Raw genomic sequence first — 22,587 nt, 5'->3', positions numbered from 1 at the left:
CCAAGGCCGACTATTCCCTTTGGAGAACGTTCCGCGAGGCTTCGGCGAGGCTGGCACATGTCTTACGGCCGAAGAGCTCGCGATGGTTTTGCGATGGTTTTGCGATGGTTTTGCGATGGTTTTTGATGGCTTGACGATGGCTTGACGATGGCTATAACATCGCCTCAGATCAGTAACATCTGCAGACTATCGTCCCAAAGGTCAAACCACATCTAGATTTATTTCTTTCGACATCATCCAAGAGACTTGCAGTGAACAACTTGAAGGGCGAGTGGTTCGGATCGGAAAAACGATATCGCGGCCCGAGGCACCGACTGCGGCTCCGTCCCTTCAGCTTCTCGGGACATCAATCAAGATGCTATTTCGAAGTGTTGAGGTCCAAATACGCAAAGACTCCCGGCTTGCGTGCCCCTCAAAGACGCTGATAGATGCCATTGCTCATGCTTAGGTGATACATCGGCAAACAATCGAGTCCGCGCTGCAACGGCCTTAAGAAGTGGAAGCTTTAATTGCCTCGGTCCCCGGCTGAGTTCGTGTCCCCCACAACTCTCCCTGCGCTCTCCTGCGTCCGTAGTATTCGTGATCGCAACCACCTCGGGTCATCTCCCTTTTGATATATGAAGGACGGCATGGTATTTTGAATTGTGTTTGCTCCTCGTTCTCCCTTGCCTTGTCATTTCCTGTTCGCCTATTGCATTGTGCACGAGTTTGACTAGATTGTCGAGTCCTCCGTTTCCGCCGACTGCCTTCACGTGCGAATCCAAAACCACAACCACAATGGTTTTCAACACCGAACTTACGCGCCGACTCGGCATCAAGGGTATATTTTGAGAGCTGCTCATCGCGCAAACCTCGCTAACTATGGAAAAGTTCCCGTCGTCCAGGGTGGGATGCAATGGGTGGGATATGCCGAATTAGCATCCGCTGTATCCAACGCAGGTGGTCTGGGTATAGTAAGTCTCACCGAAACACTGCGACTACTGTCAATGGCGCTAATCGGACTGTAGCTCACGGCTCTTACTCAACCTACCCCTGAAGACCTGCGTAAGGAGATCCGGAAATGCAGGACCATGACCAAGAACCCCTTCGCCGTTAACATCACTCTCCTGCCCACGATGAACGCTCCGCCCTATGGCGAATACGCTCAAGTCTGTATCGATGAGGGGATCAAGGTGGTGGAGACAGCAGGCAACTCGCCTGGCCCGGTCATCAAACTGTTGAAGAACGCCGGCATCATCATCCTTCACAAATGTACGACCATTCGCCACGCTCAGTCGGCTGTGAAGCTGGGTGTGGACTTCCTATCAATCGACGGCTTCGAGTGTGCTGGCCATGTGGGTGAATCAGACATTACCAATTTCATCCTCCTGTCAAGAGCAAGACAATCACTCGGCGCACCATTTATTGCTTCTGGCGGCTTTGCAGATGGTCAGGGACTGGCTGCCGCCCTTGCCCTTGGTGCCGAAGGTATCAACATGGGCACCCGATTCATGTGCACAGTCGAAGCGCCAATCCATGTGAACATCAAGCAAGCAATCGTGGATGCCTCGGAACATGATACTGAGCTTGTGCTGAGGAGATGGAAAAACACTTCCAGACTATTCAAGAACAAGGTTGCCCAGGAGGCGGTCGCGATCGAGAAGAGCAGCACAACTGGCAAATTTGAAGAGGTGGCCCCATTCGTGTCTGGAAAGCGTGGGCGAGAGGTCTTCATCAATGGAGACAAGGACTTTGGCGTCTGGACGGCTGGCCAAGTCATTGGGCTGATTCACGACATTCCCACATGCCAGGAGCTCCTATCGAGAATCGAGGGAGAGGCCGTTGAAGCCATTGAAAGGAGTCGGAAGTTCTATCAACCCCAGAGCAAACTATGAGGGTCGCTCGTATGATCACGTTGGGCATGGGCGTTTCCGGTCGCAGATTCAAAGACGAAGACCTAAGTTAGATATTGGGACTGTCTGAACACATTCCCGCAGGAGATTCAATACACCACCTAGCCGATGATCCAAAAGTATAAAATTAGGGATGTGAGCTGATCATCTCAGAAGCTGACCCAGTCGTTGGGAGATATTGTTCTGCCAAGGTGCGTGCAAATACCCACTGCCCTTCTTGGGCAGGGACCTTCGCTTACTTCCTCGTACCGTAGCCTTGAACCTTCCCTGGACAATATCTGCATGGGTATGTAGGGTTTGAAGAGTTTGCCGCGTGTGATGATGCATCGCTCAATTCAATTGGCTGCACACCAGCGACTTCGAACAGGTAACTCCTTCGGAGACCCTTTTCCCCTTAACATTGGGCGGCCGCATTCATTAGGCGTCCGATATTATGACAGCGGATCTGGAGAAATGCCTTCCTTTCTTCGAGGATGGCCAGCGGGTTGGAGGCGGCCTTAGCTGACCGGCGGTAAGATGTCTACAGAATGCGGGAGTCCTTATAATGGTATGTATGTTCAGGTTGGTAGGTGGCTTACTCTCGTTCAAAGGCAGACCCTCTCAAGATATATTTCCATTCCCCGGAGCATAGTCCTAGGCTTCTCTCCAGCTGACCAACCACCATAATGGGAAGCATTGACCGGCCTGCAAAGCCCTATTCAGTGTTGATTGTAGGTGCAGGCATTGGCGGTCTTTCGGCTGCTATTGCTCTGTCACGCAGGGGTCTGGACGTCACAGTTCTTGAAGGCAAACCAGAGCTGAACGAATTCGGCGCCAGCATCAGTATCGATTCTCATGCGGTCAGGGTGATCAAGTACTACGGACTGGAGGAGCAGTTTCGGCCCTCTGTCACCGAGAACAGATATATTGATCTGCGGGACGGCGCAAACAATGAACGCCTGGGTGCAGTCTTTCACAATGAAGGGAACCACAGCAACATCCTCTGGGGGGCACCAAAGTGGAGCATACACCGAGCAGATTACCAGCAACTCCTCGCCAGAGGCGCCCAAGGATACGGCACCAAGATCTTGTTCAATGCCGAAGTCACCAGTGTCGACGTTGACACCAACGCAGTGCACCTGAAGGACGGACGTTCCCTCTCCGCCGACCTCGTGGTGGGAGCAGATGGGCTGCGCTCTGCGGTCCGTGGTTCCATCCCTGCAACAGCCTCAGTCGAGCTGATCCCCTCGGACGAGAAAGCCTACCGGTGCACTGTCGACAAAGACGCCATGGTAGCAAACCCAAATCTTAAATGGCTGTTGACGCAGGGCACCAGCCAAATATGGTTCATGCCGGGAAAATACATATTGTCTTGGCCCTTGCCACCCCACAGGCCGTACGACGTTGTGGTATGCATTGGCGATGGTTGTGACGTTCCTTACGGCTATTGGGGCATCAAAGCCGACCCAAAACAAGTCGCTGCCGAGTTCGGAGACGCCTGTCCTACCGTAAGAGACCTGCTTGCCAACATTGGACCTTGCATTCAGTGGAGGGTGGCCGAGCTCCCTCCTTTGAGTACTTGCCGGAGTGAAAAGGGCGGAGTGGTCCTTCTCGGGGATGCTTGGCACGCCATGCTTCCTCACGCTGGCTCTGGCGGTTCCTGTGCGATCGAAGACGGTGCAGTGCTCGGCGAATGCGTCGGCTGGGCCTGGGAAAACGGTCGGCCGATCGCGGATGCCACGAAGGCATACGAGGCCCTCCGCAAGCCGCGCGTCGAACGCATCCAAGCTGCAAGTCATGACGGTGTAGTGTTTCTGAACGGCGCTGACGCTGAGGTGCGCAATGAGTTTCTAGCCAAGCAGTTCAAGATCGACCAGGCCGAGCTGGCGCGACCGGAGGAGGAGAGGGGAGCGCAGCCTCGCCCGCCGGCAAACATGAATGCGCCTTTCCCAAGTCCACCCTTTCTACAGTGGTTGTACAGCTATGATGCCGTCAAAGAGACGCAAAAATATTTAACTCAGCAGGCACTTTAGGCTGTTAGGATCTGGTTGTGGTATTCTTCATGACACAGGACGCCCAGCGATACTGGGGGTGCGAGAGGCTATCAATCAATGTGGTAACAGAGAAAATTTGACGCGGTAGGAGCCCAGTGGCTACTTTTGGTGATTCGAATTATTATGCTTGAAGCATAGAGTGCGAAATATATTCATTGGACAATGTCCTTGGCTTCAGAGCATCCTGCCAGCCGTTTTTTACGACCCGTGAATCTTGTATAGCGTGAGCAACAATGGAGGTCAGCCTTTTGTGCACCAGTCTCGCACATCTCCCACAGCAGTGTACACTATATCTCAGAGAGATGAGCGCAAAGGCATAGCCTGACCACGAGCAGAATAGAATGGCTTGGTCCAACTCTCCCCGCGATAATGGCAAGGCTGGACGAGGCTGAACAAGGCTGTCAAGTTGGATTAAAGCAGCAAGTGGAGTGCAGGCCAAGAATCTCATGGCCGATTCGGAGCAACTTCAACTCCAACGTCTGATATATTGCAGACATCCATCAACGACAACTCGAGTTCTTCCATCATTCAAGTCGGTCCATCATGTCGGAAGCCGGCCTAGCGGAACGAATTGACGCCAACATCGCCCAGTTCTTCTCGTCATGGAACATTTGGACGACCATTCTTGCTCTCGCTCTCGCAGTGTTCCTCATCTACCCGGTGCTTACAGGTCGTGACCCAGATACTCACCCCTATCTGCTCGCAAGACAAGCTCAGGTTGCACCCATCCGTCAATCAGGTGAGTCGGCCGTCTACCGCGCCATCGATATTCCACATGGCTATCCTCTCCGTGCCGGGCTGGGCGTCAAAGACCCGGGGACACCAAAGTGGAGTTCTGGCCGACCGGGAGATCTGCGCGATATCTGGAGGACGGCAGTCCGCGGCGCGGTCAATGAAGAGGGCAACCCGACGGGTCAGAGAGGCAAAATTTTGACGGTGCTCGGCCTGGAAAAGGTCGTCGATCACAATCTCGAAGATTTGACGCTCGGAATTAATGTCATCGGTCAATACGTGAAGCGGAACAATGGTCAATCTGTGGCCGTCTGCCTCTCAAATTCGGTCGAACTGTTGTCTTCCGTTTTTGGTATGTTGTATATTATCCACAGACTCTTTAGGGCTCAGCGTCGTGTGTCTGACCATCCCCAAAACAGCTGGCTCGTTCTACGGCTTCTCGACAATTCTCCTCCCATACGGCCTTACGCCCGACAAGCTCAACTCGCTTCTCTCCAAGGTGTCAGCTGACCATGTGATCGCCGAGGCCGGCACGCTGGACCTTGAAACCATGTCCTCGAGCGCCAAAAGCATCAAGAACATCATTTGGGTCACCCGCCCAGAAAATAGGCACATGGACTGGTCAGAAGGTTCTCCCGAAGGCTTTGAGGTTAGCTCATGGCAGGAACTTGTGCAGAAGAACCAGCGACCCACCAACTCAGAGGTTTTGCCTTTGGACAAAGATTCTCAAGTCCCGCCTGTGTCGATTTTCTGTCCGACGGCTAGCGGAGGTTTCGACCTGGTCAAATACACCTCAGAAGTGAGCCTACTTCTTCCCTATCACCTTAACTCTGCGCTGTTTTCAAGCCAAGTTTCATTTGTCAATTGAGCCCCTTGTATACTGACCAGCACCACTTTTAGAACCTCATATCCGGTACCGCTGCACTTCTGGCCACCCTGCCACGTGCTCAGAAACTTAGTCCGAGCGACTCGTTACTGCCCACCATACCTTTAACAGATAGCTACACTCTGTGCTGGATCTTTGCCGCCCTCTACTCCAACGCAACGCTGGCCCTCAACTCCGTCTCCGGAGACAACATTGATCTCGCCCACGCCACCTCCCGGACATCTCCAACCGTCGTCCTCGCCTCCCCCACCACTGTGCAAGCCTACTTATCCCACCCGAATACAACCCTCCCCAGCGGGCTGTCAAAGTACATGACCACACGCACCTTACAGCAAGGGAATCTCCCCTCGAAACAGGCCACCACTTCCAACACCCTCTCGCACCTCCGCGTCCTTCTGATCCCTCAATCTGTCACGACTCCAAAATCAGCCCGCCTGTCGTCGTCGACACTGCACAGTATTCGCACGCACTTGAAATGCCGGATCGGGTACGCGCTGACGAGTCCGTCCGTGGCGGGCGCGATCGCGCAGACCAACATCTTTGATTACCGTGACAAGGGCGGTAAAGTGTGCTGCGTCGGCGCTCCGCTTAGCAGCGTCGAGGTCAATTTGGCAGGAGAGGAGGGCGTTATGGGATCGCGTACTCCGCGTGGAGCAACGGTATGTCCACGCCACACCTCATATTCCCTCTTTAACATCTATTCCTCTGTCGAACTCCCCCTCTCCCTTTCTTGGACCAATCATGGCGCTTCTCGACCGTTTCGTCTTACGAACGACATGTGCTGACCCTTTTCCTCTTAACGTGATGCAGCTTACAATCAAAGGTCCCGCGGTGGTCGGTGGAAAGACAACACTCGAGGACATCCACGTGCAGATCGATGAGGATTATACGTTGCTTCTGCTCTGAGCCTACCTGGCGTCAACGAACGATCCCTGTCTGCCGGGGTCCTCCCGCGTCATGTCACGTAAAATCGCATATATGCATTCCAGGTTCACATTGCTGCACTGACTGGTCTGATGAGAGCTGTTACTGAGTGGATACGCTGGACTGTGCTTCGAGAGAGACGCTAGCAAAGCACAACGTTACAGATGCGAAAGGGCCAAGAAACCCCAAAGAATTTTATCACAGCGGGAATGAAATGACTCTGATAACGATAGAATCGGAAAAAAAGCTTGCTCATCATGTTTTGGATTTTCAATACAACTCTGAATCAATTCATCAAGCCAGCCCCAGCCCAAGCTGTCACCCCTCAAAGTTGATGAATCTATCAGGCTACCCACCTGACTCTGCTCTCTGCTTCGACGCCGTTCCGATCTCCCTTGCTCCCCATTTCTCATTGATCGCCCATCGACTCGGCAGCAGTAATAGAAATTTCAATTCACTTGTGGAGAAAGAAGACGGAAGTGGAAAAATTGGTGCTCAATGTCCTGTAATACTCTTTCCCTTTTTTTTGGTGAGAATTGTGTGTTTGTTGTTGCCTTTTTTTGTGTTTTCTATGCCCCGGAATCCAGTTTCGAACGACAAGTTCCATAATGAGCGACTGATGTTGGGAAAGAGCTCTTGGCTCATCTTGATGCATGTTGGAAGGGGATTGAGCCATTGAGCCAAGCCTGTTTTTTTGCACGTCGTGATAGTGCCGCTTGATCCAAGTCGATGACGGGACTCATTTCAATCACATAGGTCCTGGTTCACTTCCCAGCCGGAAAGGGATGTTGTCTTGGAAAAGATGGCTCTGTACAATGTCTGTCCGGTCCAGCTCTCGACGTTCGAGACGAACCCGTCTTCCACGAGTTCGGCAAGCGCTGTGTCCACCTCGTCCTCGGTACAACCGACACTCGTGGCAATCTCCTCCACCGTGAAGCTCTTACGGCAGCAATTTTCCGCGCGTTGTCGGCTCATCCAATGGTGAATGCAGCGTCCGAGAGCGGAGGTTTTGTGCAGAAGATGGGGACTGCCGCGGGCCGTGGCTGGAGGGGATTTCGGCAGGGAACTGGAATTGTTGAGATCGCGCCAGGCCGTATAGCCCCAGTTGGATTGGGTTGGCGGGTTGACAGGAGCTGGAGGAGGAGGACTTGTAGGTGCAGGAGAATCAAGGTCTGATGCAGCACGGTAGGCCGCTGGCCATGCTGTCTTGATCATCTTCTCCCAGGCCACTTCCACATCATCGTCCCGTCCGCTGCTGGGCTGAAGATCGTTTTGGTTACCGTCTCTGTGCCAAGCTAAATCGTTTGCAGACTTTGTCCAGCCACTGCCATCGATGTTGTCAGAGCCGCTACCGACATTGCCTCGAGCAGCGAGTTTGGCTTCTAAGGACTTCGCTGTTGTCGTGCTTGCAGACCATAGTTCATGTAGCACCATAGACACATCTTCCATGGCGTTGGAAGGTTTGCTCTTACGCTGCAATTCGGCGACGAGCTCGGAGATAAAGGCGCGCGACCCACCATTCTCATGTCTTTTCGGAAGCTCCTTTCGTAAGCTTTCTCGGAAGTAATCCCTGAACCCTGGAAGATCGGAACAATCTTCGTACAAATAGGTAATATACAAAAGGCTGTGTTTGTCGAAGAGCTCTGTTCCGCTGATCTGGTAGATTGCGCCAAGCAGAGGCCAATTGTCGTTGCTCATTGCAAAGTGACCAAGAAGCTCCAGTTCATCGTCAAGGAGCTTTTCAAGGGTACCAACGCTCCGGCCGTATTGATATTCAAGCGCTGCTTCGAATACATGTTCAGGAATGTCGCTCACATAGAGAATGTCGCCTCCTCCTAAGCAGTTTGAGAGGTCCAAGAACATGGCCTGCAAAATTCGCCCGTGAACAAAGAACTCGGTGTCATTGACCATGACCGAAATAGGCCTGCAACTGAATCGACCGGAATGGCGCCTATAAAAGTATTCATTAGTTCGTTAATTTCTTATCTGCCTCCTCGTTAGCTCGCGTCTTACCTCCCACTGGGTTCCCACATTTCGCGCTTGAATAATCCATCTGAGATTTGATAGCCAGCTTCGCTCTCCAAAGGGGTTTCGATTGTGTTCAAACACGGGATGGTAGGAGCTGCCATGTAAGTTAGTAATGATAGGTCGCAGCGTTAGTGCAACTTGAAGCTGCTGAAGGAATAAATTCACTTGGACTAACCGTGGCCCGGTCGTCGCCCCCGTTCGAGGATCCCCAAAACTTGTTGCTATCAAGAGCATCGTTCAAATGGTGTTTGTCATTGCTGGGGAGTTCACGAGACTTGCTACCAGCAAGAGAATCGTCCAGATAGTGAATGAAGTTCGGATCAGAATGAATTCGGCCAATGAGATTTGAAAGTATCTGCGCAGTTCTGTCGTCAATATTTGGCTTGACAACCAAATTCAAATCTCGAAGCTGCTGGGAAAGCTCGTCATGAGACGACGGCGGTGGAGCCTCGGAGGAACGAGAGGCAAAAGAAGACATGGTTGTCGGCTTCAGTTCCCGTCTCATGTTTGCCACAGTATGACTGGGAGAAGCAACAGGAAGAGAGAAGACAGGAAGAGAGAAGACAGGTTGAGAGGGAGGTGGTGGGATCGAAAGAGCGATCGGAGGGTGGTAAGGCGGTATTTATAGAGGTAGTGGAGTTGAAACTCGGTGATAGTGAAGACGAGATCACTGTCGAAGTGACGCTGAAAAATCCAAGTGACACTCAAAGTGAATTGCGAACGGCGATCCTGGCGACCAATGAGACAAAACTGAGCTGTGAGTGAGGTAGAGGATAGGGAATTGTTGCATATGCCTGAGTTATTTGGTACAGTCTCAGCCAAGTCAATCCTTGTAGGGAACAAAAACATTCACTGTTTTCTTACAAAATTGACGCTGACCTGAGATAGTTCTGAGGGTTTGATGCCTCGTGATCCTTGAGAATCCGATCCATATACTTTCATAACACAATTCATCTCTTCCCTTTCTTCGGTCTCGAACGTCCCAATTGGCTTGACGGTCTTCCACCAGTTAACATGGCTCGCTGCCTCAGATACTGGTCGACCACTTTCTGCACACTTCCAGTGTCATGCTCTGGTTTCCTCAGGTAGTAGATTCTCGCCCGCCTCTTTCTCTTCGGCGCTCTCTGGGCTATCTCCATGCTCTGTACCAGTGGACTATGCACCTTGATTTGCATTTCCATGCCTATCCCTGTCAAATGGTTGCGCAACAGCACCGACGTGTGAGGCGCTGAGCCTTTGATTGACAGAATCACCCCCGAAACTGGTTCCCCGGAAGTGAAGGTTGCCAGCAGAATATCTCCAACCTTTGCACGGTCCTTGTTGGTTTTGTCAAACAGTTTGGCCCGCGCTCCTGTGGGATCCAGTAGAGCCAATTGTCGACTGTCCACGATGGAGACGGGGTCTTTGCAGGTTTCGGCCTCAGATCGGGGCGATTGATGTACTACAATCTCTCGTTTTCCTAGCGAAGCGGTCAGCACATCTTGTCTTTCGTTCAAGTGCTTATCACAACTCACCTCTATCAGGTCTGAATCTTTCTGGTATTTGAGACCAGTAATGCGAGGGTAGATCGGAGGGTACGTCGAGCTTCTCGGCCGGGCCGCGCTGTAGGGTGACTAGTGTACGCCGAAAATGCTGTGGTCGAAGCTCTGGAAATAGGGATCGCCAGCAGCATATCGACATACGGGAAGCAAGCGTTTTCGACATGTTTGAGGGCAGATTGTACCAATGGGACAGTGTTTGGCAAGGTCAATTGTAAAAGGTCATTGCAGCTCAATCGCGGGTGCGCGGTCACTTTTCACGACAGAGGAAGTGGAAGGTGGAGCGACTTGAAAACACCTCGAGGCTTTACCTTTGGAGATTCAATGGGAGCGCAGCCACGAACTGCCAATTTCAGCCAGACAAACAAAACTTCTCACGGCAGCTCAGTCTAGGCAGGCTTCGAGGTGTCCTCATTTCCCATGGCGCAGCCCGGTCAAAACTTCGTCTACATTTGTAGGAATTGTCGACGAAATATTTCGAGTTCGAGCTGGGCCAAATCGGCGCGGTCATTCAGCACCACCCGCTCGAGATCAAAAGGTACGTCCACATTGTTGCCAAACTTTCTGTCTTGGATCTTCTGTGCTTACACCGGTGAAGTAATACCATCTTTCAATCAGACGTCCAATCCCGAGTTCGATGATCTCCTCCTCACATGGCGCCAAAAAGTCTTCATGCCGGCTGCGTTGGAAAACCACCATCGCGATCTCATTTACAAGGCTTCGCGGCATGGCACTCTCACCAAGGAACCCGGAGTCACGGTAACAATGGACGACGATGAGAAGATCCAGCTGGAACCAATACATTTTTATGACAAGCCGAATGTTCACAAAAGTATCCTCAAGTTAGTAAAATTTCTCGGACGAAACCACAACGACACAGATTGGGACAATCTGCCCCCATTCCTCCATGGATCGGTCATGGCCAAAATCAAACTCCCATCTCGGTTTTATCAGCAAATCACCCGCAAAGCCTGTGAAGTGGGCAAAGAGCGAATCATTCTACGGTGTGCAGAGAAACCGTCTGAAACGGGCGTCAAGCTCTCGCGAGAGGGCGTGGCTCGAGAGTTGATGCTAGGCTTCCACAACCGTGCGGCTCTGGCGAATTTCCAGGGCGGTGAACTTGAGGCAGCTTCGCGGCGAGCCGAATATGTTGCACGAATGCTGGAAGATGAAGAGCATGGAGGTGGCAAGCTGACGATAGGTGAAGTGGACGCGAGAAAAGATCCGGTCGTTCTGGCGGTATTGTTGGAACTAGCTGCAGCAAAAGCAGTCTATGCTCATGGTGGCCAGGACCTGGAGGGAAAAGTCGCCAACTATGCGACCAAGCTGCTTCACCTGGGTCGCCAAAGTTTACATTCCCACCTCGAGCGACAGAAAGAGGTAGAGAGAACAAATCTTGCGTTGGCAGAACTGTTGCCGGTACAGAATGCGATGAAATGGGCTCTGAAGATCGAATCTGTCAAGAATGCGGAGTTGGGGAAGCAGTTGCAGGCTGAACTGAGTGGATTGACCAGGGTAGTGGAGAGCACGGTGCAAAGTATTCGGGAGAAGGCGGGAGACAAGTCAAGAAGAAGTTTGATCATGTATGATCAGCTTCGTGAGCAGGAACAGAAGACAGCTTCTTGAAGAAGAGTTACAGATCATGTCTTGGTCCAGCCAGTGGCCCGAGTTCTAAGGCATACAAGATGGAGTGAAGTCCAAGATGAAGGGTGTCCCGAGCTTAAAGCCGTCGCATTTATCAAAAGCTTTCGGGCAATGTACAAGTATTGCATATCACCACACGATTGTATTTACCAGAATCCGTTGCTGTCGAGTGGTTATACAACAGATAGAAGCGGCTGATGATCATGCGAAAGACACAGCCAGGCCTCGGCCAGGTTTCCGCCGATGTCATTCAAGACACTTCTCGACCTCAAGGCTCAACCTCTCGCACTCTCACGGCTTAACCACGACTTCTGTTTTTATGTAAACTTTAGAATGACCCAGGCAGTAAATCCCTAAAAATCTGCGCATTCTGCGCCTCACTCTCTTTCCACCCCATCGACACCCCTAGACCCCGTCTTTCCTCACAACTCACAATAATGGCGAACCCTCCGTCCTCCGACCCTTTCCTCGAAGTACAAACCGACGTACAGTCGACGCTCCAAAGCACGCGGCACCTGTTCTCCAGCTACCTCCGGATCCGCACGCTGTCCACGTCCGCGAAGTCCCCGGAACTGCAGCAGTCGCGTGCGGAGCTGCGTTCAAATCTCGAAACACTCACCGCAGACCTCGCGGATCTGTTGGACAGCGTCACGGCCGTGGAGTCGGATCCGTACCGCTTTGGGCTTGATGTCGCCGAGGTGCAGCGACGGAGACAGTTTGTCAAGGATGTGGGTGATGAGGTGGAGGGCATGAGGAGGGAGTTGGAAGGTGTTACAGCAGATACACACGTCGCTGGGGGAGGAGTATACCCTACGTCTACGACTCCCGCGCCCACCGGCGGCAGTGGCACCACAAAAGGACCAAATGGGAGACTGCCGAATCCGTCATCCTTCGAAGATGATCATGATCAAGACGACGACGATCCCTACGGGGCCTTCGAGGCTCAGCAGCAAGAGATGATGATGCGCGAACAAGACGAACAGCTGGACGGCGTTTTCCAGAGTGTTGGGGTCTTGCGTGGCCAAGCAGAAGACATGGGTCGCGAACTAGAGGAACAAGGGGCCCTGCTGGACGAGGTGGACACCCTGGCAGACCGGGTGGGAGGGAAGTTGAGTGTTGGGGTGAAGAAAGTGGGCGAGGTGATTAGACGGAACGAAGATAGTGTGAGTAGTTGCTGTATTGGGGTGTTGATTGTGGTTTTGGTGATATTGTTGATTTTAGTAATTGTCATTTGAGGAGGGCAATGATGGTCCTATCTTTGGTTTGCATGCCCCAAAGCCGATGAGCGCACTTGAGCGCGATTCAGATGATCCCAAAAAGAACACAGCATTCGAAGGAAATCGGCTATCCTGAACGCCTGAACGCCAGTCGGCCACCACCGAGAGCCTCTCCCCGCTGCTTTCATGAGCGGCCATATCCCAGCCGTTTCCATCGACACCTCAACTATTGCGCGGCTTCTTGCGCGGTCTGTCATCGTCCTCTGCCAGCACCAACTCCGGAGCGTCGTCCTCATCTTCCTCTTCATCCTCGTCCTCGTCGTCAACGCCCTCATATTCTCGGCCAGCCGACAAGAAATAGTCCATGGCGTCAGGCCAGAGATCTTCTGCCAGAGCGTTGGCTACCTCGGCACCGGCAGGGAAGATCTCGAATTCTGGCATCTCATCAGACTCATCTTCGCCGTCATCCTCCTCCTCCTCCTTGGACCCATCTGCTCTGTCGCCAGCCGATCTTTTCGATTTTCCGGCATTGACCGCGCCCCTGAAGCCGAACCAAGAGAAGAAACTTGGTTGTTGATTGGCAGTTTCATCTTCCTCAAGCTTGACGAGGAGCTTTTCATACTGCCACAGAGCCTCCCGGTCCACAATTTCAACTAGCTTGTCTCCATTCTTAAGCTTCAACGCTTCCTCTGCTTTGTACAATTCGACAGCGGCATCGAGAAGACCACGTGTTGGGTCCTTCTTCTTTCCCTTCCATTTGATCGGAACCGGCTTCGAGATCAGGTTACCAGGTCCATCTTCAGCCGTACGATATTCGAACTCTTTCACCAAGCTGGTATCCTCCATGAACTCATTGGGGGCGAAGCGAAATGTGAATCGAACGCTGCGGGGTTCTCCTTCGGTTTCCGTCTTGATCTGGTACCGGTCGACGGAGAAAGACTTGATGGAGGCAATGAGCGGGAGGTCGTCTGGAGAGAAGAATTGCCGGATGTCCTCAGGCCCGGAGCCAAACACGGTTGGCCAGAAATCTGGGATCCGCTCAAATAGCGCTGCCCTCTTTGAATAGAGAGGTCGTGAGTGGAATTCCTTTCTTCGCACTGGCTCAATGTCAGAGTGTGCAGGGTGTGCGGCAGGCGGGATCGGAATGGCTTCTTACAAGAATCAATCTCAACCTGAGCAAAGTCTCTCTCTAGATCTCCAAGATCATTGAAAATTGCCGCGAGGTCATCTAGAGGTGGCGCCATCCTGCAAAATCCAACCGTGAGATTGGAGTGGCACGATGAATATTGTCGTAGTCAAGGCTTTCATTTTGGGTCTTCTGGGGGACATCGCAACAACAAAATTTCAGGATATTCTGCCCTGTCAAAAAATAGGGCGGTGAAGACTCAAAGGCGGTGACTGCGGTGACTGCGGTGACTGCGGTGCCTGTTCAGAGCAACTATTTTCTCCCACTGCTCTCTTTGCTTTCATCACCCCGCCTTCCTACCTATTTAGCATGCTATTGAGGCATTATCTTGTCGCTTCCTTGTGGTAGACTCCCAGCGGGAGTTCAGTGGGTTCTATGGTTCACATCTTCGCTGCTTGGCCTACAACCAGCCAGCACAGTGGGCTTCACAAGTATCGTCCAGGCAGGGACAAGTTACTATTAACGCCACCCACTAAAAGGTGAGAAGATCGACATGGCTTTGACCCCGACGGATGGCCTTTCACGGGCCATGGCTGTGTCCAAGCACCGGGATACAGCGCGATATTGTGATTGGGACTTTTTATTTGGTAATGATAGCTAAAGTCCCCGTCACTCAGAGAACATACCGTATCTTTTGGCGATGTGACAAGCCTCACTAACCCCTGGCCATGTCTCTTTGACCCTTTTCTTCCAAGCCAATGTTTCTCCTCAACCACCACTTTGCACAATGGGCTCGGCAAGACCTCTTTGAGTTCGGAGCGGGCTGATATCTAGGCGCATTCGCTTCCAAGGTTTGTTCGGCTGCCACGTTGCTCCCATGGTTCGCGCTGGGGCGAAGGGAAGTGTCTCGAGTCTAGAAACCTGCAACAGCGGTGAGAACAAGGGAGGCATGTTCGCCTGAGTGCCCTGGCTTCTCTGCTCACTTGCAGGTCAGTGGGACTCTTCGGTGCAAATGCGCAACAGCAAAACTCATACTTAAGTACCTAGGTATGCAACGTTGACGGCGATCGTTCCTTGTCTGGTTGCTAGGTTGCTTGTTAGGTCCACCGCATGCATTCTCTTAGCTTACTGTGCAGTGCAGAGGTTCAGGCATTGGAGACCCTCTCCTCTCACCCTGGATCTGACACCCTGGTTCCTGGATAAAGCAACCAACAACTAACTATCGACTAAAATCTGCACGTCTTTCACACCACCAAGACTGCGGGCCATCGGCAACCGCAACAGTCTTCATTGCTCACGCAAGCAACGTTGAGAAGTCATCTCTGTCGTGTCCCTAATATTCGCATTCCACACTCGTTGGTCGGCGCTTCAGTAAAGTGCTTCTAGGAAGGCTCATTGAGGGTCCTCTTCCCCTCAGATAAGCTCAAACGACTAGGACGGGCAAGGCCCCCAGGTAAGGCTTGAGTGGGATTGCAACCAGCCGGAAGCTCGTTCCCCAGTCAGGGCCGCTTCCGTTGATAGTGGCGTTTTTGGGGCAAGGACGAGCACCTCCCGGCAATGCATGGCGCTGATCCGCGCATCGAGTTCTGCACTACTATTGGCGGAGGTGATGCCCCTGGGAAAAGCCCGAGATAATGTCTTTCCAATGTCAGTCCAACAGCGCTCGTGTCAGCTTGCTGGAGTCATTCCTTCAACAATAAAGGTCTGCGAGACCCGAGCTTGTCATTTGACGCCTGCTAACTTGGAATACAGATTGTCAGACAGAACTTAGAGGAGCATACCTTAGCACCTGCTTGTTGCTATTGCTCCGAACTCTGTGGAGAACCCCATGGACAACATGGATCCTCGAGCGTGAATCCCTTCAAAGTTCACCCATGTGCGCCATGCAGCAGAGACGACATGGGAAAGGAAATCAGGCCAACTTCATGCCCTGGCCCTTTCACACCTTCGCGCCTGCCTCGCCAAAGCTAGCGTGAGAAACCAATACTTGTCTCGCTAAGAGGCACCTTGTCCAGAGGCAACCAACATGCTCCCGATAGGAGTACAAATAAGACTCAAGTACCGCCACGCCCGCGCCCGTGGTTTTCACTTTCCTCACTTCTATGCAGGCAATTCTTTCATTTCGCGTCTGTTTCACCTGTCTTTTGCACCCTTTTACCTTCCGTAGTAGCGATTCATCGTCAAAATGACCGCATTCACTTCAGACGCCGCTGCTTTGGAGGCAGCAGGAAAGAAGCAAGTGTTGAAGGTGGGGTTGACAGCATAAAATATGCTCTGCCGCATGCCGCTGACTTCTTTCTATAGCGAGAATGGAACTTTTGGGCATTGCTGGGTATGTCGGCATGCACTCTATGCACATGGGAAGCCACGAGTGCCCTGTTTGCCGGTGCTTACAGCAATGGCGGCCCTGCCTCTGTTGTGTACGGATTTATCGTGTCTGCGCTCGGAACTCTGTGTATCGCCGGATCCTTTGCTGAGATGGCCTCTATGTATGGCTTCAAATTGGTCCCTATGAAAGAATGACTGGCTGATTGTTGATCTAGCTCGCCAATCGCTGGAGCTCAGTATCACTGGAGTGCAGAGCATTCGCCTCTCAGATGGCGCGCAATCATCAGCTACGTGCAGGGCTGGGTCACCATCACTGGATGGGTCGCAGCCGTGGCATCCGTATGTTACTTGATTGCAACCATGATCCAAGGCGTTGCGATCCTAAATTATTCCGGATATGACGCGAAGCGGTGGCATGCAACACTCATGATGATTGGGTTTGCTGGCGTCGCCGCACTGGGAAACACCTTTGGCAAGAAGTTTTTACCGCTTTGGGAGACCTTGGGAGGGTTTCTTCACGTGCTATTCTTCTTCATCATTTTCATCGCCATTCTAGCGACTAGCACGAAGGCCAGCGACAAGGACGTTTGGGGTACATTCATTAACGCCAGCGGCTGGACCAGTGATGGTGTCAGCTTTTGTATTGGGTTCCTCACACCGGCCTTCGCACTCGCGGGCGTTGATGCGGTCGTCCACATGAGCGAGGAAGCGTACAATGCGCCTCTCAATATTCCGCGCGCGATGATTTGGTCAGTCACAATCAACGGATTGGCTGGCTTTGCATATATCATCACCATCCTCTACGCCATCACCGATGCCGATACCGTTCTCTCGACCCCTACTGGATTCCCTATTATTGCAGTTTTCCTGCAAGCCACCAACAACCAGAAGGCTGCGACCGCGATGATGACTGGAGTCATTATCGTCTTCACCATGAACCTCTTTGGATGCACAGCATCAGTCTCCCGCCTAATCTGGGCGTTTGCGAGAGATCATGGTGTTCCATTTTCCGGCTTCTTCTCGCACATCACCCCTTGGAATAAGTGTCCAACCAATGCCGTCCTCGCAATTTTCGTTTCCGTCTCCCTTCTATCCCTTATCAACATTGGATCTACCACTGCTTTCAATGCCCTGATCTCTCTGACAACGCTGGGCTTTTACTTTTCCTACGCCATTCCCACAGTCATGTTCGCTATACGCCGCTTCAACACCTCCAACCCTATCAATTTTGGACCATGGACAATGGGAAAATTTGGTCTTTTGGTCAACATCCTTACGGTCGCATTCTGCGTTTTCCTCATCATCTTCTTGCCATTCCCACCTTATCTTCCAGTCACAGGACAGAACATGAATTACGCTTCTCCTGTATTTGGGTTCGTTATGATTTGTGCTACTCTCAACTACATCCTACGGGCTCGCAAGAAGTTTACCGGCCCTATCAAAGAAGTCAGCAGCGAGACTAGCAGTGAAGAGGTGGCTCATGAGTCTGTCGTTGCAGAGAAGATTACTGCCAGCTCATAGTCTTCTCGACGGGAGTGCTTTCTCCGTCAGCTCAAGAAGGACCGCTCGGCTCTAGGTCTTGACAATTCACATTTGGTCGGGAGGCAAGTTGGTTTGGAAAAGGAAGGGTCACAAGGCACTTTGCCTGATCTGCACGTTTGTACATACATTCGTACATGCATCATCGTTCCCGCAGAAACCCGAATTCAAAGTCGAAGTCAAAATTCAGTATATTAGAAGAGCTGACCTTGTCCCGCCCGCACACTGACGGATTGCTTTGATTGTTCGTTGTCATAAAACCTTTCTCTGCGCCACGACCATGTGACTTGAGAATTTGGTTCTCTAGCCATGATTGTAGTCATGGGAAGGTGACTTGTTGGCCATGGACTGCAAGACTGACCTTGAAGTAGCGTCGGACGGGTAACAGTTGCTGGCTCTCTGCTTTTCCAACGCGATTAGTAACAGGTGCTTGGTCCGATCGACGCCTACACTATGACGATCAGAGGATCTGCTTCTGTCCGTCACAGACTGTCAGTCATTCGATCGGGGTGATCAATAGCTCCACTTCCGATCTGCGACCTACATCTCCTCAGATTAGACGAGATAGAGAGGACTTTGGACGACATTTTTGGTATTCTGGTGGCATTCCTGACCGGGTGACGAGGAAAGCGCATATCTTTGCCCGTCGTTCACAAAGCCGTAAGCGAGTAACACACACATCTGAAAAGGTCGTCGGTGATGACTCCTACAAGCTGGAAGGTTCGCCGCTTCAGTTTCCTCAACTCAGAAGATCAAGTGCTTTGGCGGCGGCGCTCTGTAACATAGCACATGAAGGAAGTATCAGTGGTCGACGCTACCTGAAATACGAGTCGAGGGAGCATTGTGATCTTGCAGAAGGATTCTCGCCGCGCATGATATATACGGGGCCTTGTTGATATATCTGACTTCTTACTAATGAACTCGCCCCGCTTGGCTTTACGAGTACGAGGTGAAGAAATATATGAGCCTCGACGTCTTCAGGCAGCGCTTTATTTGGGAAGGGGCAATTTTACTCCGGTGCCCCAGTCTACCTTGAAAGCCAATTTTAGATCTTGCTCATCGCGCCAAGACTTGGGGACATAATTTTATTGTTTGATTCAGCTCTTTTGTTTTTTCCTGAGAGTGGGGAGAAAGATGTTGGGATGGTGTCGAGGCTGTTGGTTCAGTGTACCGCGTACCTGGTGCTGCAAAAGGCATGGACGCCAGCTCTCGTGAAAGGTACAAGTACAGAGTCTGGCCTCTATCCTCCGTACTCCAGGCATGGCGCAACTGTGGCTGTAGGGCAAAGATCAGCCACAGATCTCCTGTGCTCCCGAAGGCCGAGATGGTGATCGTACGGACTTAGTGTCTGTCTGCCTGTTTGTTGCCCAAATAATGGTCGCTGTTCCATTTCGGTGGTTGCCCCTGAAGGGGATAGGCTAGTCCGGATCAGGAAACCCCATAACCCCCTGGCGCGAACCTTGGCACGTGGAGTTGCTCTCTGAACCAATCAGGGTTCCAGGAGGTGACTACATCTCGTCCAGAGTTGTTCCACCTCAACATCAGAAAGCCTGGCTCGGAAATTTGAAGCACATCCCACAAACACCCGTCGAGGCCGTCTGCGAAAAAGTCGCTTTCCCAGCGCCATCATCTGAGAGGCTTTCGCCGCTTACGCCATACCATCGTGAAGCGCTGATGTTCTCAGACTCGCGCCCCCTTCGCTCCCTCAAGCCACCCAAATGCGACATCCATCCTCCTGATTTCCCCTCAATCGTGCATAGGGCTGCCGTGAAGCCTGCTTCATCCTTCAGGAATGTCACCAAGAGCGCTTCGATTGTTTCCGGCCCCAAAAGGAGCCCCGAGGAGACCTTGGCTACTATTTGAGCCGCAGCATAGGTAGGGCCGTCTGCCCAATCTCGGTATAGAACGAACGGTAAGGGTGTTCCAGGTTGATGGGTGGAGTACCATCGTGTCATCCCCTCCACAGATGCGTACTCGCAGAGAGGAATGGTACAGTCCCTTCGCCTGGGACCTCGTCAGTACATATGGGTCGCATTTTGACTTTGCGGTTTATTGATTTGGCTCTTCTCTCTCTCTTCTTCAACGCTTCCATTCTTTACGGTGTTTACCTTTGCGTTGGCAGGCTATTGCTTGCGTCCAGTCCTTCCTTTACGGGCCTCTTGAGCCCACACACTCTCTCGCTGCGTGTTGCTTTTTTGCCTTTTCCTTTTTCCAATTCGCTCTCTTTTTCGTCCTGCACGGAAAGCACTACATCATGCATTCCACCGGGTTCGCCGCCAGCTTGCTGGCAATGGCGGCGTTCATTTCGTCTGCAATGGCATCACCAATTTTCGGAACTCGCTCTACTGCCGCAAAGAGAGCCTCCTCTCAACCGAGCCTGGCTGTCTACTGGGTGAGAGATGAACAAACAGTCGGTAACGTTCTGCTTCGGCGCTGATACGCGTATAGGGCCAAGGACCCGACCAGAATCGCCTGACCGATTTCTGCCAGGATACTACTATGGATATCATTCCCATTGGTTTCGTGAATATCTTTCCAGATCAAACCGGTGGTCCGGGAACAAATTATGGGAATGCTTGTGGCAGCGTTACCTGGAAGTCACCCAACGGTACCCAGACCAATGTCTACACGACCTGCGACGAGATCGCGGCCGACGTCGCTGTCTGCCAAGGTAAAGGCAAAAAGATCCTTGCCTCGATCGGAGGTGAAGCCAGTGGCAATTTCATCGCCACGACAAATTCCGCAAAATCCTTCGCCGACTTTCTCTGGGGTTCATTCGGCCCTGTCCAGGATCCCACCTTGGTACAATTTCCCCGACCGTTTGGCGATACCGTTGTGGATGGTTTCGACTTGGATATCGAGTCGGGCGGTGATTTTGGATATGCTGACCTGGTCAACGAGCTGCGAGCCAACTTCGCTGAGGATAGCTCGAAGACCTACATTATCTCCGCCGCACCACAGTGTGTCGTGCCCGATGCCCATCTCGATGATGCGATCCAACACTCCATGATCGACTACCTGTATGAACTGCCCTCACGCTCATCCTCTGACCAACGATGCAGCAGCTAACGCAAGCCAGGTTTATTCAATACTACAACACCGATCAATGCTCGGCAGCGTCGTTGTTCAGCTCGGGTTCTCTCGATACCACCGCCGACCCCACCTTCGGCTGGGCGAAGTGGCTGCATGACAATTCGTTGAACGGAGATATCAAGATGTTCTTGGGTCTTCCGGCGTCAACGACCGCCGCTAATCCCAACCACTACTTGGACCTGGATCAAGCCCAGGCTCTGATTGAGGAGTATGCTTGCACGAGCCCGTATCAGGGTATCTTCGCAGGTGTCATGCTTTGGGAGGCCACCTACTCGGAGAACAACCAGATCAATGGTCAGAGCTATGCTGCCAACATCAAGGACATCTTTGGACAGCTATCCTGTGCACCGCCGACGACGTCTAGCACAACATCATCGTCGACAACAACAACGACGTCGACGACTACCGAGTCGACAACTAGCACTACAACAACAACTACTATTACTACGACAACCACAACGACGTCGACCATCGGTGCTCCTCTTTCGACCTCGTCTTCAACCACCTCAAGCAGTGCTCCAGAGTCTCCGGTCACAACAACGTCAAGCACAACTTCGGCACCTCCGGTTCCAACCACAAGTTCTGAAACCACGACCACGACCACGTACAGCCACCCTCTTGGGCCCGTTGGCGAAACGACTTCTTCGAGCAGCATCACGACGACTTCTAGCCAGTCCCTCAGCCCAGTCGCTCCAACGAGCTTGCCGCCCAGCTCCAGCACCACTGCACCGGCTGGAACCACCAGCTCCTATAGCCATTCGCACGGTTCATATAGCCATTCGCACGGCCACGGTCCCTCGACCACTTCTTCGGTCTATGTCAGCCCTGCAACGACTTCCAGCGCATCTGTAGCCTATACCGGTTGGCAGTGGGGAGACTGGACTTCCGTCGGCAGCAGCCCAGTTGCTGACGCCACGACGACAAGCGGCTACGATAGTTGGGAAGACTGGTCAGCCACGACAAGCACAACCTCCAGCCCGGCGGGCGAGTACACGGTCACCGTCTGGACGACGGAATACACCGACATCGGTCCTAGTGGCTTCACCAAGCATCCCTTCCACTGGACCACCTCGGTTCCTGTTGCAGCAGCCACAACCACTGCACCATTCGTGTGGCCTACTCAAGCCAATGGATGCCCCAACGGATTCACCACCACAGTGACTGTTTGCTCCGTGTGCGCTCCCACCGTGACGACGGTGACTTTGACAGTTCCCGCTCCCACTGCCACCGCTGTCATGACTCAGACTGTCGTGCCGGTTGCGCCGTCTGGTGCCGCGGCAGCGCCCTTGCACCCGTCTGGCACGGCTGAAACTTCAGTCGCAGCTGCTTCCGTCTCCTCCTGGACCTACTCGCAGCCTGCCGGCGGCGCAGCCAGCACTGCGACCGCATCGCTGTCCCCTGTCGCAGCTGCATCTACATCTCCAGGAAGCAACAGTGGGTGGCTTGCTCCATCGCCGTCGTCCTCAGCCTCTGCGTCTTCCACCCCAGTGGCCCCTCTCAATGTCACGCCCTTCACGGGCGGTGCCACCGTTCAGACCCAGCTTCCAGGCACCATGTTGAGCGTGGTAATCTGTGCCGCTATTGCAGTTGGCCAATTATTCTTGTAA

At 52.5% G+C, this 22,587-nt stretch overlaps 10 protein-coding genes across 10 annotated transcripts; 7 read left to right on the top strand and 3 right to left on the bottom strand.

Moving 5' to 3' along the window:
• Positions 1-777: 777 nt before the first annotated feature.
• Positions 778-1,874, top strand: Z520_10102 (uncharacterized protein; the record flags this gene model as incomplete). Its single annotated transcript, XM_016780596.1, has 3 exons — positions 778-820; positions 871-953; positions 1,008-1,874. The coding sequence occupies 3 exons, from the start codon at positions 778-780 to the stop codon at positions 1,872-1,874; spliced, it is 993 nt and encodes a 330-aa protein (XP_016628199.1).
• A 683-nt stretch (positions 1,875-2,557) lies between these two features.
• Z520_10101 (uncharacterized protein) lies at positions 2,558-3,904 on the top strand (the record flags this gene model as incomplete). Its single annotated transcript, XM_016780595.1, has 1 exon — positions 2,558-3,904. One exon carries the CDS (start codon positions 2,558-2,560, stop codon positions 3,902-3,904), a length of 1,347 nt encoding a protein of 448 aa, XP_016628198.1.
• Positions 3,905-4,468: 564 nt separating this feature from the next.
• Z520_10100 (uncharacterized protein) lies at positions 4,469-6,449 on the top strand (the record flags this gene model as incomplete). Its single annotated transcript, XM_016780594.1, has 4 exons — positions 4,469-5,009; positions 5,077-5,456; positions 5,558-6,202; positions 6,354-6,449. 4 exons carry the CDS (start codon positions 4,469-4,471, stop codon positions 6,447-6,449), a joined length of 1,662 nt encoding a protein of 553 aa, XP_016628197.1.
• A 762-nt stretch (positions 6,450-7,211) lies between these two features.
• On the bottom strand, positions 7,212-8,973 carry Z520_10099 (uncharacterized protein; the record flags this gene model as incomplete). Its single annotated transcript, XM_016780593.1, has 3 exons — positions 7,212-8,418; positions 8,481-8,589; positions 8,661-8,973. The coding sequence occupies 3 exons, from the start codon at positions 8,971-8,973 to the stop codon at positions 7,212-7,214; spliced, it is 1,629 nt and encodes a 542-aa protein (XP_016628196.1).
• Positions 8,974-9,445: 472 nt separating this feature from the next.
• On the bottom strand, positions 9,446-10,199 carry Z520_10098 (uncharacterized protein; the record flags this gene model as incomplete). Its single annotated transcript, XM_016780592.1, has 2 exons — positions 9,446-9,954; positions 10,010-10,199. The coding sequence occupies 2 exons, from the start codon at positions 10,197-10,199 to the stop codon at positions 9,446-9,448; spliced, it is 699 nt and encodes a 232-aa protein (XP_016628195.1).
• Positions 10,200-10,453: 254 nt separating this feature from the next.
• Positions 10,454-11,659, top strand: Z520_10097 (uncharacterized protein; the record flags this gene model as incomplete). The annotated part of the gene is made up of 2 exons (XM_016780591.1): positions 10,454-10,571; positions 10,632-11,659. 2 exons carry the CDS (start codon positions 10,454-10,456, stop codon positions 11,657-11,659), a joined length of 1,146 nt encoding a protein of 381 aa, XP_016628194.1.
• Positions 11,660-12,114: 455 nt separating this feature from the next.
• Z520_10096 (uncharacterized protein) lies at positions 12,115-12,912 on the top strand (the record flags this gene model as incomplete). The annotated part of the gene is made up of 1 exon (XM_016780590.1): positions 12,115-12,912. One exon carries the CDS (start codon positions 12,115-12,117, stop codon positions 12,910-12,912), a length of 798 nt encoding a protein of 265 aa, XP_016628193.1.
• A 204-nt stretch (positions 12,913-13,116) lies between these two features.
• On the bottom strand, positions 13,117-14,138 carry Z520_10095 (uncharacterized protein; the record flags this gene model as incomplete). Its single annotated transcript, XM_016780589.1, has 2 exons — positions 13,117-13,991; positions 14,051-14,138. The coding sequence occupies 2 exons, from the start codon at positions 14,136-14,138 to the stop codon at positions 13,117-13,119; spliced, it is 963 nt and encodes a 320-aa protein (XP_016628192.1).
• Positions 14,139-16,205: 2,067 nt separating this feature from the next.
• Positions 16,206-17,869, top strand: Z520_10094 (uncharacterized protein; the record flags this gene model as incomplete). Its single annotated transcript, XM_016780588.1, has 3 exons — positions 16,206-16,268; positions 16,325-16,509; positions 16,564-17,869. The coding sequence occupies 3 exons, from the start codon at positions 16,206-16,208 to the stop codon at positions 17,867-17,869; spliced, it is 1,554 nt and encodes a 517-aa protein (XP_016628191.1).
• Positions 17,870-20,141: 2,272 nt separating this feature from the next.
• On the top strand, positions 20,142-22,587 carry Z520_10093 (uncharacterized protein; the record flags this gene model as incomplete). The annotated part of the gene is made up of 3 exons (XM_016780587.1): positions 20,142-20,279; positions 20,336-20,907; positions 20,967-22,587. The coding sequence occupies 3 exons, from the start codon at positions 20,142-20,144 to the stop codon at positions 22,585-22,587; spliced, it is 2,331 nt and encodes a 776-aa protein (XP_016628190.1).

This window comes from Fonsecaea multimorphosa (assembly GCF_000836435.1).
Source record: "Fonsecaea multimorphosa CBS 102226 unplaced genomic scaffold supercont1.28, whole genome shotgun sequence".
Lineage (NCBI taxonomy): Eukaryota > Fungi > Ascomycota > Eurotiomycetes > Chaetothyriales > Herpotrichiellaceae > Fonsecaea > Fonsecaea multimorphosa.
Note: the sequence above shows the minus strand (reverse complement) of the source record. Positions and strands in the feature narration are given on the sequence as shown.